This window comes from Achroia grisella, unplaced genomic scaffold, assembly GCF_030625045.1.
Source record: "Achroia grisella isolate CSIRO2021 unplaced genomic scaffold, CSIRO_AGI_Agris_v1 utg546, whole genome shotgun sequence".
NCBI classification, from domain to species: domain Eukaryota; kingdom Metazoa; phylum Arthropoda; class Insecta; order Lepidoptera; family Pyralidae; genus Achroia; species Achroia grisella.
Window position 1 is genome coordinate 1,135,911 of NW_026712931.1, and position 15,053 is coordinate 1,150,963.

Below are 15,053 nucleotides of genomic sequence, written 5' to 3' on the forward strand. Positions count from 1 at the left end.
CTTGATGCATATAAGCAATTATTATTCCCATCAGTCGATCTCAAGCACATAAAAGATTTTGCAGTTGAAACTAATTTACACTAATAATGTACAAGTATTTAAAAAAAAAAGATTTTTTATATAAAGTATTTCGAAATAGAAATAGAAATAATCTTTATTTAAATAAACTCATTACCAGCACTTTTGAATAGTAATATTTTGATTCTACCACTCATTCGGAATGCAGATTCATCACAAGAAGAATGACCAAGAAACTTGTGTGTTGCTCTTTTGAATAGATGTTTTTTTTATATATTTCGAAAGATGATTACCCTTATCATATAGATATATAATAATAGACTACGACCTATTACGACCCAATAAACATAAAAATTTCATACAAAACGGTGAAGCAGTTCAGTTCGGAGTAGTTCAATATCACACACTGTAAAAGAGATTTCTATATATATATATATAATAATATATATATAATGTAGGCAGAAAGAAATTTGAGTCACTAAAATAATAGATTGAGTGGGGCTTACATGAAAAGTGTCACATTCCTGTGTAATATTTATTTTTCGTAAAAGTTTTCTGTTTTATACATATACTAAGATATATTTATTATTATGGATATTATTTTCCACTACATTAAAACAATAATATTCTATATTTGTACTGTTAATGACTATTGTAGTGATGTATATAAACGAAATATATAGCAGTGCCTGCAGTTCTGCAGCTATTCAACGTCATCAGGCAATATTGCTCTTCTATTTTAACAGGCACTTAAAATATATCCTTTTAATTACTACAAAAATTTCAAGCTGTGAAATAAAAATTTCAAATTACCGTTATCACAAATTATCATTAACGTTTCACTTTTGTTATACATATTACTATGTCTTAATTTTGTACTCTTTTTTCTCACGAATTGATGATGATGATGAATTATGTATGTATCAGCCTATATTTTATTAACCTTCGTCATCACAGACAGAATATCTATCCAAACCCATATCTTACTTTACCTACATTATTACATATACCTATAATAGATTCAGCTTAAACAATTTTTTTTATTGTTTATCAGGGGTAGAGTTTGAACATCGTTACTACACTTTAAACCTCGCCTATTTCTGTCACCAAACAGTTTGCTTTGAATGCTGTCTTTTGAAAGGTGTAAAATAGGAAATTAAATAAACTTCAGGTGCCTCACACTTACTTGACATTTATCATTATATTTCGCCCAATTTACATAATATATTTTAAAATTATAGACTATGTGTTATTCTGATGTATAAGCTAGGTTAAGGTAAACTTACATCAAAATCCCTTTAGTAGTTTTTGCGTGAAAGACTAACAAACATCCATATATTTTTATTTTATATACTTATTTAGGTTTTTTTACACTTACATATCAATATCATTCATTCACAGTTTTGGTAATTCTTTAATTTTATGTTAATTTATAGATTTGTATGATATATAAAATTGAAAATATAACAATATATTCAAATGTGATGCGCGAAAGTGAACATTAACAATCAAAACATTATAATTACAAAGAGTAAGTAAGAATAATAAACTTTCAAGTGTAAAATGGCTATGGTAGTGTCCAACAAATTTAAAATGTGGATCTGTTCTGTGATAATACTGGTTTTATTGGGAATTAGTTTAGCCGTAGTGTCCACTCTTGGCCTGCTTGATACCAAGAAGGAACACCACCATACAGCAACCGCAGAGAAATTCAGTCAATGGAAATCAACACCTCATGTTATTGGTAGTGTAAGTACATTCTTAAAAGGTAATAAATAGATATTACTTTATTATATTGTATTTTAATCTTATTACTGTATTTAGAACACTTACTAAATTTTATTGTCGAGACAGCGTAATGGCTGTTAAATAGTACTTCGAAGTAGTGGAAATTTATTTATATTCGTTTAAAAAGAAGAAATTATAAATAGATTAGAGACAGTTAAAGAATGTCTACAAGGAATATTTTTTTATTAAAGCCAGTTCTATATTTTATTATATTATGTAAGATTTGTAGAGAGTATAAAGTCTAGATATTTTCCGGTATTGTGTTATTTATTCAACTTTCTAATAGATAATAAAAATACAATACACAAATAACTTTCTAACAAAAGTCAATAAATAACAGTAGTCATTGCCGTGAATTTATATATTAGAATTTACCTACCCAAATAATATTATTCTAAATAAATAAGACCAATCTCTTTATTCAAGTCAGTTTTACTTAAAATAAATATTATATTAAGAAAATATTTACTTCAGTCGTTACAAAGTAGAATATGAACAAGACGTTATTACTTATACTTCTATATTATTTTTACAGTATATATAGGTCCCTAATTTTTAAGTATCATGTTATAGTTTTTTGTAATAACAAATCTGACAGAGTTGTAATTTTGTGAGTTGTAATTTTCCATATTACCATGGCTACAACGTTACCACTTGATGGTATCATGTACCAACAAGCGTTTCCACTCCGACAGTGTCAAATTTGCATTCCCTTTAAGTCACTGCCATATCTCACGCATCAACCGAAACGTAACTTACAAAGCAAGCTACTTGGTGGCTGAAATAGATGAGACAAAGGTACCCTCTGAGAAAGAAGTACCTTCACAGATAACTTTGACATGACAAAGACTACCTGGCAAGACTTAGATTAAACTCTAGAAACATTAATATCAAATAAATCCATCATAACTGTAAGATCGACTTCAGTAGCTAGTCTAAACCGCATTCGTCTTTGACTTGAAAGTGGTTGGCGATACTTCGACGTCTATTGTAAACCAAAGCTATATGCAAGATAGTTGGAATCTAATTTTGAACTACGAGTAGTTACAATTGTAAGACGTCAGTTTCCAACGACTAGAAACTATTATCGAGTTGATACTGAAATACATGTTCATAAGGAAATTTTATTTATACTTAATAACGACAACAACTATACACTATGAAGGAAATCCGCTATTGTCATGTGTTCCCTCGTTTACTTATTCTAAATAACGTAACGGATTTTGTTATGGTTTTCCCTATCATTTTGTGAATTTCTTTCGGAAGGTTTATGTGTATCACAAATATATATTAATGTAGCATTTAGATATCTGAACATGTAGACAAATTGTAATGACATTTTTGTTGACGATTCGATAGATACTGCACACATAAGTATGACTGACTAAGACGCCTAACATTTGCTGTCTTTTTCTCTCTTATTCACTCGATATTATTCGATAAGTTATCATTATTATCATTTACAACTTATCTAATCTCTCTGATAGTTACGTTTTTAATTAGAATGCACTACAAAATAAATATGATCATGCATTTACTAAAAAGCGTTTTAACAACTTACACTGTACTTTTTTATATGATTTAAAAATCTATAAATGCATACTGAGATACCTCAGTACGTTTTCAGATAGATTACGTATACCAAACATTCCTATTGTAGAATAAATAGGTGACTTATTCAACGATCAACAAGCCGAATTCAAATTGAATAATAAACAAAAAGCCGAGGCGAGTTTCGAGTTTTTCGCTCGAAATTATTTTGAATACTTCAGTTTGGTAATCAAAAGGGAATCTGATGGAATGAAATTTTAATTAAAATATAAATCCCATCCAGGTTACATTTACAAGTATACCTTGTATATTTTCGATAAACTGGACGGAATAGGTCATCCTCGTAAGCTCCTCTTTATTTTTGTACATTGTAATTGGTGTTTTTCTAAAGGTTAAATTTCTATTCTTAAAAATGTATACTATGTTAATAAAGTAATTTCTTTCCAATTAATAAAAATTTTGAAATATTTCCTTACCTAATTTCGTTCTATTTTTTGTGATAACATTCCTCGTTACAAAGAAGTATATTCATTGTAAGAATAGTCTATATTACTGGATTATTAAAAGAGCCTTATATACCTGTATGTTTCTTATGTATACATAACTAAACGCCTGAATGGATGGCATGAAATACTTATATGAGTACTCTTTTATCTCAATGAAACAGAAATATCGTGAGAGTTTGTGAGGATGTTAGTTACTGTTTCAGCTGAAAATTACTGAATGGATTCTACTGATATTCGGTGCACATATAGATTATATATTAGATTAACCCGTAGGATATTTTTTATCCAAATTGACGTAGTAATATAATTACTCTGTATAAAATACTGACTATGTATAAAGAATAATTTCATTTCTGATTAGTAGATTAATAGAACGTATTTTTAGACTGCAGACCCAGCACTCTGCAGTCTAATCATAAAAATTAAAAGTAATTCACTTCAATCTTATAATGTTCTTATGGAATATAATTAAAACAAAAACTGACTAGAGCAATAATGTAAGGCAATTTAGCCATTGTCTACGAAATGTAGAATCAGTTCAATGGTCATTATAAGTTACGAAAAGTATAAAAGGGTACGAAATGGCGAACTACAAAGTCATTGGATAGGAATTAGTTTCTAAAGTAGATTGGCTGCTCCTCAGAGCTATTCAAAAGATTGACCCAAAAAGTAATCTTGATACTAATGGTAGGTACTATTCTTATCAGCATCTAACACACATGTAATAACAGTCTATGCAGTTAAGGTTATGGGTCCAGTCTAGGAATAAAATTTGGTGAAAGCGAATTGAATCTACACATATAAGGTTCAGTAGAATTTAAATGTTTTTCTGAATGTATAATAAATTATATATTATATGTATAATTCAACCTGCATGGTTGAATAATACAACAATTTCTTTGTATTCTACTTAAGTTTACCGACGATGTTTGTTTTAATTTAAAAAATAAATATAAATTCCTCTTAAACTGCCCTAACTTTATTAGTGGTGCAATACTAATATATTACATGTACATAGGCTTTGCTCATCGGAAATGATGTTTTTATGATAAATGAAAGAAAAAATTCAAACAAGTCGCGATTCTACAGATGTCCTCTATAAACAAAGAACAAGAAAGAAGTAAAGCAATACTGCTTTACTTCTTTCTTGTTGTGAAGTAAAGCAAAACTTTCTTTGTAGTTTCTACTGTCTCTTTTTGTTAAATTATGCATAAAATAGTAGTTTGTAAAAAAACATATGTTTTTTTATACGGTACATACTGTAAATATAAAAAAAAATATTGTACTTTTTTTATTATTAATGAATAATTAATACAATAACATCTTTTGCGCTGTTCGACACAGATCTCTAAAAATTTGTGCTCTTAACAAATATGGGCGGTCGTTGGGTAGTAAAAGCTCTACCAAGACCCTTAAGGGATCATGTAATGGCCTTACGAAGTGATAATCCCCTATCATTATACCTGCGACAGTGAGATTCCTTTGGGAAAAATTTTTAGATCTTCGAAATTATGTTATTGCAAGTCAAACGATTGTTATATTCTTTTACGCAGATTGTGAGCCCCTAGAAGTTGTATTTCATTTAATTATAAACTGTATATACGAGTTGAGAGTTAAAATACTATATATGTCTTAATATATATAATTATTCCGTTAGTGTAGTTGTCACTTAACTCCTCATAAATGGCTATATCAATTTTGATAACATTTTGTATATATATATATATATATATATATATTTACAATAGGTTCCAAATTTTTTTAAGAACACAATTGCACTCAGTAGATACATGTATGTCGACGTTTGGAGTGCCATGTGCACCCTAACGTTCGGTAAAGCTGTAAAGGCCAGCTGCGGCCAACAGCATTAGAGTAGGCCGAAAAAAAAAACAAACTGAAACCTTATAATAAGTGGTAACCGTCTCCTAGTACAAGCAAACCTAGTAAAGCCTAATAACGTTAAAAACCGGAGAGCATCTAATTAGGTAAAGAACAACTTGTATCCTATTATATTTCGTAGCGTCTAAGAACGTAGCAAACAAAGTCTAAATAAATAACAGAAAAATACAAAACACAGCGTAGTTTAAATTTTATTAATATTTAATATATGTTTAACAATTCAATTTCTAAAAAAATACGTCGTAGACCCAAACGTTTGATTCTATTTTATTTCAGCATCAGAAAGAGAGAAATATTACTCTTAGGTTTAGAGAATAACTTAATTTGTATAAAAGTATTTATAAAAACATAACTTGTACAATTCTACCTATGAGTCAGTAGAAATATTTGCGTTACACCCTATGATTTGTTGTCACATTTAGTCTCAATAAATAAGCCATGTCTCTGTTTACCCTATCTGGGATAACGGTACATATAGGTATATATACATATATATATATACATATATTTCTTTATTTTATTTTAGTTATTTAGTTAATCAATACGGTAAAATATCAATAACTTGAATCTTCTAAAGTATAAAGAAAAACTTTCGTTACAAACCATATTAACAGAATGCGTAAATAACGAGTGACTCGCTTACAAAAATGACGTTAATTTTTCCACAAGCCATGATTTATTAGGAGCTAAACGAAATTCGGACATCAGATAAGATCCCACAATGGGTGTGACATGTAAATAAAATTGATAGCTCGTCGCTATTCATGGATTTTGGAGCTGAAAATGTATTTGTTACTAAAATGTAGCCGGATGACGGCGCGCTATATTGTCTGGCTTTAGCGGTTTCACAGTTTGTATTGAAGGATGAAAAAGTTTTATCGCTGTTTTCGGTTTCCGTAAGCCGTTTTATATTATTCATACCATTTTTATATTCTGACCCAGATTAAATAATAATACTATCTATGTAATATTTTTTTACGTTAACTAATAAATGTATTAAATGTAGCTACAAGGTTTATTATAATTTTATTAAAAGCAATCCCACTAAGTTTAGATTTTTTTTTAAATATTCTCTTGTTACTTTACTACTGTTAGTATACTAGCCGTTCGGATGTTCATAACATTGTGGGTATAGTATATATTAACACAATATATATCCTATGTTAATCTGAAATAAAATATTTTTTAAAGATTTTTTTCATTGTCGGAAAGGTAAAAACAATGAATTTACCTATTTACCAAAATCCTGTCTTTGTTGTCTGTCGTTTACATTTTAATTATAATAATAATTATCAGTTGTAATTTTTACACTTTTAATATTTTTATTATGAAGCCAGCCTTTCTTCTATAAAAGGACGATCATCATTCGTTTACTACATTCAAAGATTTCTAAGCTTAAAAATCAAAAGCCTATTAAAAGTTTTATTAGTTGTATCAAATAGTATTAACTTTATAATTGGGTTAGTTGAACTAAATCGTTTTCGTTTCTAATCAACTGTTTACATACAACGTTCTGTAATTTTAATTATATTATTAATCTTGTATTTTGACGATTATAATATATAGCAACTAGTTTTACTATGTAATATTATGTTATCTGTGGTTTTACATTTTAGATGGCCGTAATGGTCAAATCATTCAACAAATATAACATGTCACCAAAACAATATTGTTACTTACTTAAAAAATGTTGACTCTGTGGTCTAGCAGTTCAGTACCGCGCCTTACTTCCAACGGTTGTTGATTTGATTTCTCGTACGAACAAATATCTCTATTTATGAATATGAATGTTTGGTCTGGTCTGGGTATCTTTTATGTATTAAGTATTTATAAAAATGTATTTAAATATTTCTACCAGTTTTCAGTTACCTATATAATACAAGCTTATATAGCTATACACTAGCTCACCTCAACTTGTGACTAGATAGCGTTGTATGAGTTGTCCAGAATTATGATTATCATTACCATTATCATTATTGCATAGTATAAAATAAAGTGTCGCTGTCTGTCCCAATGTATGCTTAAATCATTAAAACTACGCAACGGATTTTGAAGCTGCTTTTTTAATAGATAGAAAGATTCAAGAGGAAGATTTATATATATAATACATGTACACCCGTGCGAAGCCGTGGCGAGTAGCTGGTTGATAATAAATGTATGATGTAGATAATTATAATAGTTTTTGTAGATTTTGATCGTGTATCGGTACTAATCATAGTTTTTTCATATTGTTCAGTTTATTAATTTATGCTGAAATATTATTTTGTAAACATTAATAATTACAAATTGAAGAGAATAGAACGTTATCAATACTATTAATTAATGATTCACAAAACAAAAGTTGAAGACTTTTGTTTTGTGAATCATTAATTAACAATAAACACATGGATGAAATATAACTAATATCAAGTAAATTAGGACAGAATATGCCTTTTCCATAGATATTTTAGAGTCACAAAGTCTAATCCCAGAGAAAATACTTTATTAAAAAAAAACTCAATATGTTAAATATATAAATTAGGTTCATTAAGTAAAATTTTAATTAAAAAAATTCAACGAAATATTAATAATACTTTCACAAAATTTTGATTTATGAAAGTGTAAATTTACGAGAATAATAGTTATGATTATGTAGTGTTGATTTCCCTTGTAATAGTAAGAATGATTAATAGACTAAAGCCTTCATTAATCATTTTAGCTATTAACCGCGCATAAAATGGCCTATTATATATTCTTACATACTTTTTGAATTTTAATTAACATACTAGTAGCCCAATTTGTTATTAAAAAATTTTTCAATTAACTAAAATTTGGCGTATTAAGTTTATATTTTATATGTAATTAAATCGATTTAAGAGCGAGAAAGAATGAAAAAATAAAAATCTGCCCTACAAACTTCAGTCATTTCATTCAAGATTGATACATAATATAACATTTTCAACTTGATTTACATCCCACCTATCTATGTTAATATTTCCTAAATTCAAACTTCCATTATTCTACCGGAAATCAAACATCCGATGGGACTCCTCTATTTGAGAATAACTAGCTAAATAAATATCAGTCGAACTCAAAGTCCCTGACGTTCAAAACAATTGTTTATAAGTAGTTCTATAACAACTAACGAAACACTAATAGCTTTGAGTTGAACTCATTCATTGATGTTGTATGAATATACTAGCTGTATCACATTTATATTTCATATTATTGGTAGTCTATACAATAACAACTCGTTAATTATAAGATGGGGAAGGTAGAGTATATGACCACGCAGTCCGAGCGTCTTGGCATATTTTTTGTTTATTTTTAATTTCCTCTAACAGTGGTGTGATACGCTCTATCACGTCTATTAAATATGAACTTAGGATCAATTATGCAGTCTTTATAATAACATATATTATTTTTAACCAATTGTTTTGGTTTTATTTTGCACGTGATGCAGTTTATCTTTGCGCCTAATTTCGTTAAATTTTTTTAGTGATTTAGTTGTGAATAAGTCACAGACAAACAAATATAAATTAAGTGTTAATATAGAAGTGCACTGAGAAATGTTCTAGAATCAGGTGTACATATTCTGATAATCAATTAATAATATTATTGTTTAGTTACCCACTAGACCGTAATATTGATGCGTTCTGAGTGATCTGCAATGAATTTCATGTATATATCCCCCGGAATCCTCCCTCTCACCTCCCTCCACAATACGCCTATTACATTAAGAAAATACTTTTAGTTCGAGGCTTTCGTATCATGAAAATCGAACTGCGGGCGGCGAAACTTTGTTGGCATCATGTTTTTAATTAAAACGCTATTGTAGAATTGAAAAGTTTCGAAATTACAAAATATTTGCATCTAAAACTCTGAACAATGGATTTTTTTTCAATTTGTTTACTTTACTATTACCGTGCTTTAGAATTATTTTATTATTATTAAACGCACATATATAGACACAAAATTGCCAAGCATTGTTTTGGGTTCTATTAAGTCGGAGAACTTTATCCTACAATAATATTACATATCTTCTGTGTACAAATAAAGATTAGTTATATTTTTATTATATATTTATAGGACTGTAAATATTGAAAACTATAATATATTAAGTATTTATTAATGGCAGTCAGGGCCCATTCATAAATTATGTCACACGTGTCAATTAGTGTGACTTTGAAGTACTTTAACTTTATATAACAAAAAATAATCATAAAATCTCTGATTTTGTGTTTTTTTTAATTCAAAAATAGTTAGTTTTAAATTCATTATATTGAAAATATATATATTTGAGAATTAAATAACGAAATTGTAATTATTAAAATGTGTATTAAAAGAGGGAAAGTATTACCACTCGTAGTATTCTTTCCATCTCCCCTTACTTAATTTATGAATGGCCCCTAATAACATTTGAATGTATTATATATACATACAGGTTCCAATTAATTAACGCCATCAGAGTACTATGGCAGTGCTTGACTGTTCTACATACAGTCTTTGACAAAGCAGGTGAACTCAGACAAGATAGATCTAATTACCATCCGACATACTATGAGAACATGACATACAATAACCGTGATTGTGATTAGTTTTGCATTGTGGAATTTCATATGTGTAGTTGAGGAGTGTCTTAGTACTGTTATTATGTATAGGTACTTACAGGATTCGTCGTTAAGAGTGACACCAGTAATGAAACAAGGGATACATTATTAATCACATATCACATATATATTACACTAGTTGAACTGCGAATTGGTACCCATACTACGTAGAGAATATGTGAAAACCTAACCCGAATCGGATAAGTCGTTGCTGGAATTAGTGAACATAAATACAGCTCAAAAATTCTACAAATCTAATTTTTGATATCACAAAAGCAATAATAAACAAAAAGAGAGCAGACCTGCACCTGCAGCCTATTTTCATCAAAAAATTTTCAGCAAACCTCAGTACCAGTAACCGCATCGGTAAAAAAGTAGTAACTCTAAATTTCAAAATTGATACACACATACATGAATATTTAATCTTCGATAAAAGTGGAAAAATTATTACAAAAATAGTGAACACTATAATCTAGCGTTTTTTGAACTGTAAACCCTCCGGCAATCAAAGGCAAGGTATAAGGTATTTTTTTACGTATTAAGTATTAAATATTAAAACTGCTTTAAAAAGACAAATATAATCGGTTCTATTCTTTTCATTTTATAAATCGTACGTATGTTTAGTCAAGTGATTTTTTATTCAAAACCTGACCATTTTGATGATTATTTTTGCTATTGATGCGGTACTCTTAGTTAGCTAGTTATTATTATTATTTATACAAATTTATGTCTGCCACGACTACACCTAATTTTCATATTACAAATAATCGATTTCGATGGCACGATGTCGTCTGTACGCTTAGATCTTTTAAATTATCCAACGGATTTTAATACAGTTTTCAGCATATTATAATTCAGGAAAGCTGAATACAGTATAGGTACAGTACAGAAATTTTCTAGATTTGTAAGGCGTCTCTGTATATAATGCATAAACTGTAGTGATGACAAAGATAAATTACTATAAGCAATATTATAGTATCTCTTTAATTACTACTTGAACATCTTTAATTGATTTGTATTAATCTTCAAATATTTTCTTACTAAATATATTTTTATTTCGAAGTCTTATTTATCAAATTTATTATACACGTAACAAACGTAAACAGAATAGTAAATTCTGTAACTTTTCTAATCTAATGATATAAGACCCAGAATTTACATGCTCAGCTATTAAATAATGTAGATAATATATAGTAACAGATCTCATTTGCTATTATAAAGCAATCCTTTGGCTTAACCCGTTTTAAATTTAGTGCAATGCAACGCACGCGCTGCTTGACACGGGTGCGCGGATTCCAGTTCTTGTTTTAATTCATTTTTTGTTACAAGTTGTTTCAACGTGTTATTTGTGACTGATCTGAGTGTTTATACATTTTTGTATTCATATACATAAGTATTTATTCAGCTATCATCTACTTAAGTATCACTTCATTAATATAACTCTAAAATGGATATTGTTCGTTATTATTAAATTTACATTTAATCGTTTTCGCTGGATATTTTGATTAAAATTGCAAGCGAACTTTAATTAATATTAATTAATTAAAGTCCACATATATTTTATTTGTTTAGTAATCGAGTTTGAAAGTTATAGTAAAATTGATGTTATATTTCTTGAATTTATAAAGTCTGCAATATATTTATTAAAAATAAACAATTAAATAAAACCGCAATTCTCAACGTTAAACTGTAAGACATTTTTTTTAAAGTGAATAAAACAGTGTCATTATAAAGTGTACTAAAATAACAATAATCTACATCATTACTATGGTAATTTTATCACTAATATAACAAAGCACTCTAGGAACGGTCGATATGAAAGCGATATGGTGTCGTGTGTTAACTCTGATTTTGATACAGGGTGCATTTCAAGAGCTCAAGTTATACGAGTCACCGTCTCAGGCAGAAGTGCAATGTGTCAACACCTTCAAGGTAAGTTGGTTTCATTATATTATGATTATATCTGGAAACTTCATACGAAACTTTTTAGTACACAGAAAGAAACAATATACGTAATTTTACGTTCTATTGTCTGATAGGGCATCAAGAACAAAAATCGTCCCAAAAAGTGTTTCCGTTTTAATTGTTATTTTTTAAATTAATGCCGCAATACTAGTATAATAATAAATACGTCGCTCTACTACTACTCAGTCAAATTTAATACGAAGTTCAGTACCTTATCTATCCAAAATACCAACTACAATAACAAAAAGTGTATTCTGTATTTAAAAAATGAACAATTTTTCAACAGTTCTGCTAAAATTGATATTGAAAATAATTTTCTAAAAAATAATAAAAATAATTTATGGTTTTATATATTTTAACTTAACATTTAATGTAATGTTTTATTGTAAAATATACTTACATTGTAAATAAATTATTTAGCTATTGAGTATGTCTGTTAATGTCGTATCTATAGTGATAATTTAGCATCTCCAATAATTAAACAAATAGCAATTATTGTCAGCAAATTTTTTTTTTCCTCCATATTTCACAATGAACTGTCGCAGTTTGTATTATTTCTTTGTTAATTTGTAATAGTGAATACTCTATATTATGTGAACATAATGTAACATACGTAGTAACACAACATAGTACTGTTTTTTTGCAATCTGCACAAAACATTAATTTAATAAAAACAGTAATTTTTGTATTATTTTCTTTTATTTTAGTAAAATATTAGGATTATTATTATGATTAGGTTTTTTTTATGGATGATAATGGAAAGGTGCATCCGCGTGCGTTAACGGTTTTCGCTGGCGGGGCACCAGTGGAGGATGATAAGATGAGCATGAGATCAGAAAAGTTAGCCCATCGTGACAAACCCCCTAATGATTAGGTTATTAGGCAGCAAACTGAAGACTTCATTATCTGCTCCACAGAAATATACAATTTTCAACGTTTTGACAGGATATCGGCAGCGGCAACGATGACGACGAGATTGACATAGACAATTTTTTGGTGATTCATTTTTTTTATTTATGTTTGCTTGCTTCATTTCACCATTGCCACTGTATAGCCGCTCCCGATTTTATTGACTAATTTTGTGAGTGGATAGTACACTCTTAACACATTGTGATGTCATTAACAATCACTAATCAAATTAATTTGTGTATGTCTGTGTAATTGGGTCGCAATATTAACAAACACAAATAACTTTTAAACGAAAGCTAATTAAATTAATAGTTAGGTGTTCTGTAAAATTAGTATTTAATTTAGCTTAATAAACCTGTTTATTATATTTCAACAATTTCATGACGAAAGAGGTCTTTAAGTTATATAGTAATTTAAAATAATTGATTACGGCATTATTATATTTTTTTATTAAGTAAATTATAAACAACAAACCATATTGTATATTTTTCTTTTGTGTGCAATAAAAAAAAGAATACACTTCAGGAAATCAACAGACATGACTAAATCAAGATCAATCTAAATAAGTATTTTAGTAATTAGAACGGACCTAGATAGCATCATTCTACAGTTATTCAACTTCATAGCCAACGTTCATAGCTGTCCCCATTAAACTGCAATAAAGTACCCTTAAAAAGTCGTAAAAGTTATTTTCAGTTATGCGAATAAAAGTAATAAGATAAAATAATAATAGATCATGTTTTCCTTACTCCCACAAAGACCACATGTGGATTTTTTTATTATGAGTAATAAAATAAACATACTAAATATTTTACCTCGTATATTATATCGCGTTCATTGTTCATATTTTAACCGACATTAAAAAATTAAGTTCCTAAAAGACTGTTTTTATTTTGGTGTCCGATATAAGATGGAATATTTCATATATGAACCAATTTTAGTAAACCAAAATTGTCAAATCCCATTTTGTTACTATTATTAAAATCCAAGAACAACTCAATTTTCTTTTTACAAAAATATTATATGGTTTGTATTTAAAGGCAATTATTAATTTTAAGTTTAATTATTTGAAGTAAACAGGCAAATAGACGGCGTAATTTGTAAAAAAGACATAATACTTCCAGGTAATCATAGCTATTCCGGTCAACGAGGGCAACAACAAACTTCGATTTCCATAGTCCATACAAAACGATAATGTGCAAACACTCCTAGTCCCGGTCATGTTCTATATACAAACTCGATGCCTGTGAATCGATAGTGACCCGTGGTCACATTGCGAGAGTGACTTATTTCCAATATATTCCAATAATAAAAAACTGCCAGTACAATTTTACAACGAATTCCAATTTCAAACTTTACGCTTTAAGAAGGCAAACAATTCTAGTAAAAAAAACAAACAAATTTTGGTCATGGTTTGCAATCGGGACAGAGGATGTTCACTGACCATCTGGACACGAACAATCCTATAGGATATTCTGATGATAATTTTATTGACATTAAGCAAAACCGTTAAGAATTGAGTAAAAGTATAAAGTGAAAGATCCAGCAGAATGATGAATGATTAATTGCCAAAAAAAACTTTTCTTTTATTTGTAAATGTGCATTAGAACCACATGCAATCAATAAATTCCTGCAATAGATACATTCTTATTTCATTGAGCTGATGGCAAATGTACACTGCGTTTCCCTATACGAAATCTCTACTTTCCACGCATTTGTTTCTTATTGATGAAAACTATATGTACGTACGGTATTTGTTAGTCATATAATTGGCGAAATATCTTAATATACATACATATATTATTTAATTTTCTACGTGTGTTTTCTA

At 28.6% G+C, this 15,053-nt stretch overlaps 1 protein-coding gene across 1 annotated transcript in view; it reads left to right on the top strand.

Moving 5' to 3' along the window:
• Positions 1-15,053, top strand: part of LOC131847991 (collagen alpha-1(XVIII) chain-like) — a 157,431-nt gene that overhangs the window by 115,997 nt on the left and 26,381 nt on the right. The window contains exons 4-5 of the mRNA XM_059197721.1: positions 12,212-12,283; positions 13,262-13,312. Coding sequence (XP_059053704.1) covers positions 12,212-12,283; positions 13,262-13,312 — 123 coding nt within the window. The remainder of the gene's footprint in view (positions 1-12,211; positions 12,284-13,261; positions 13,313-15,053) is intronic.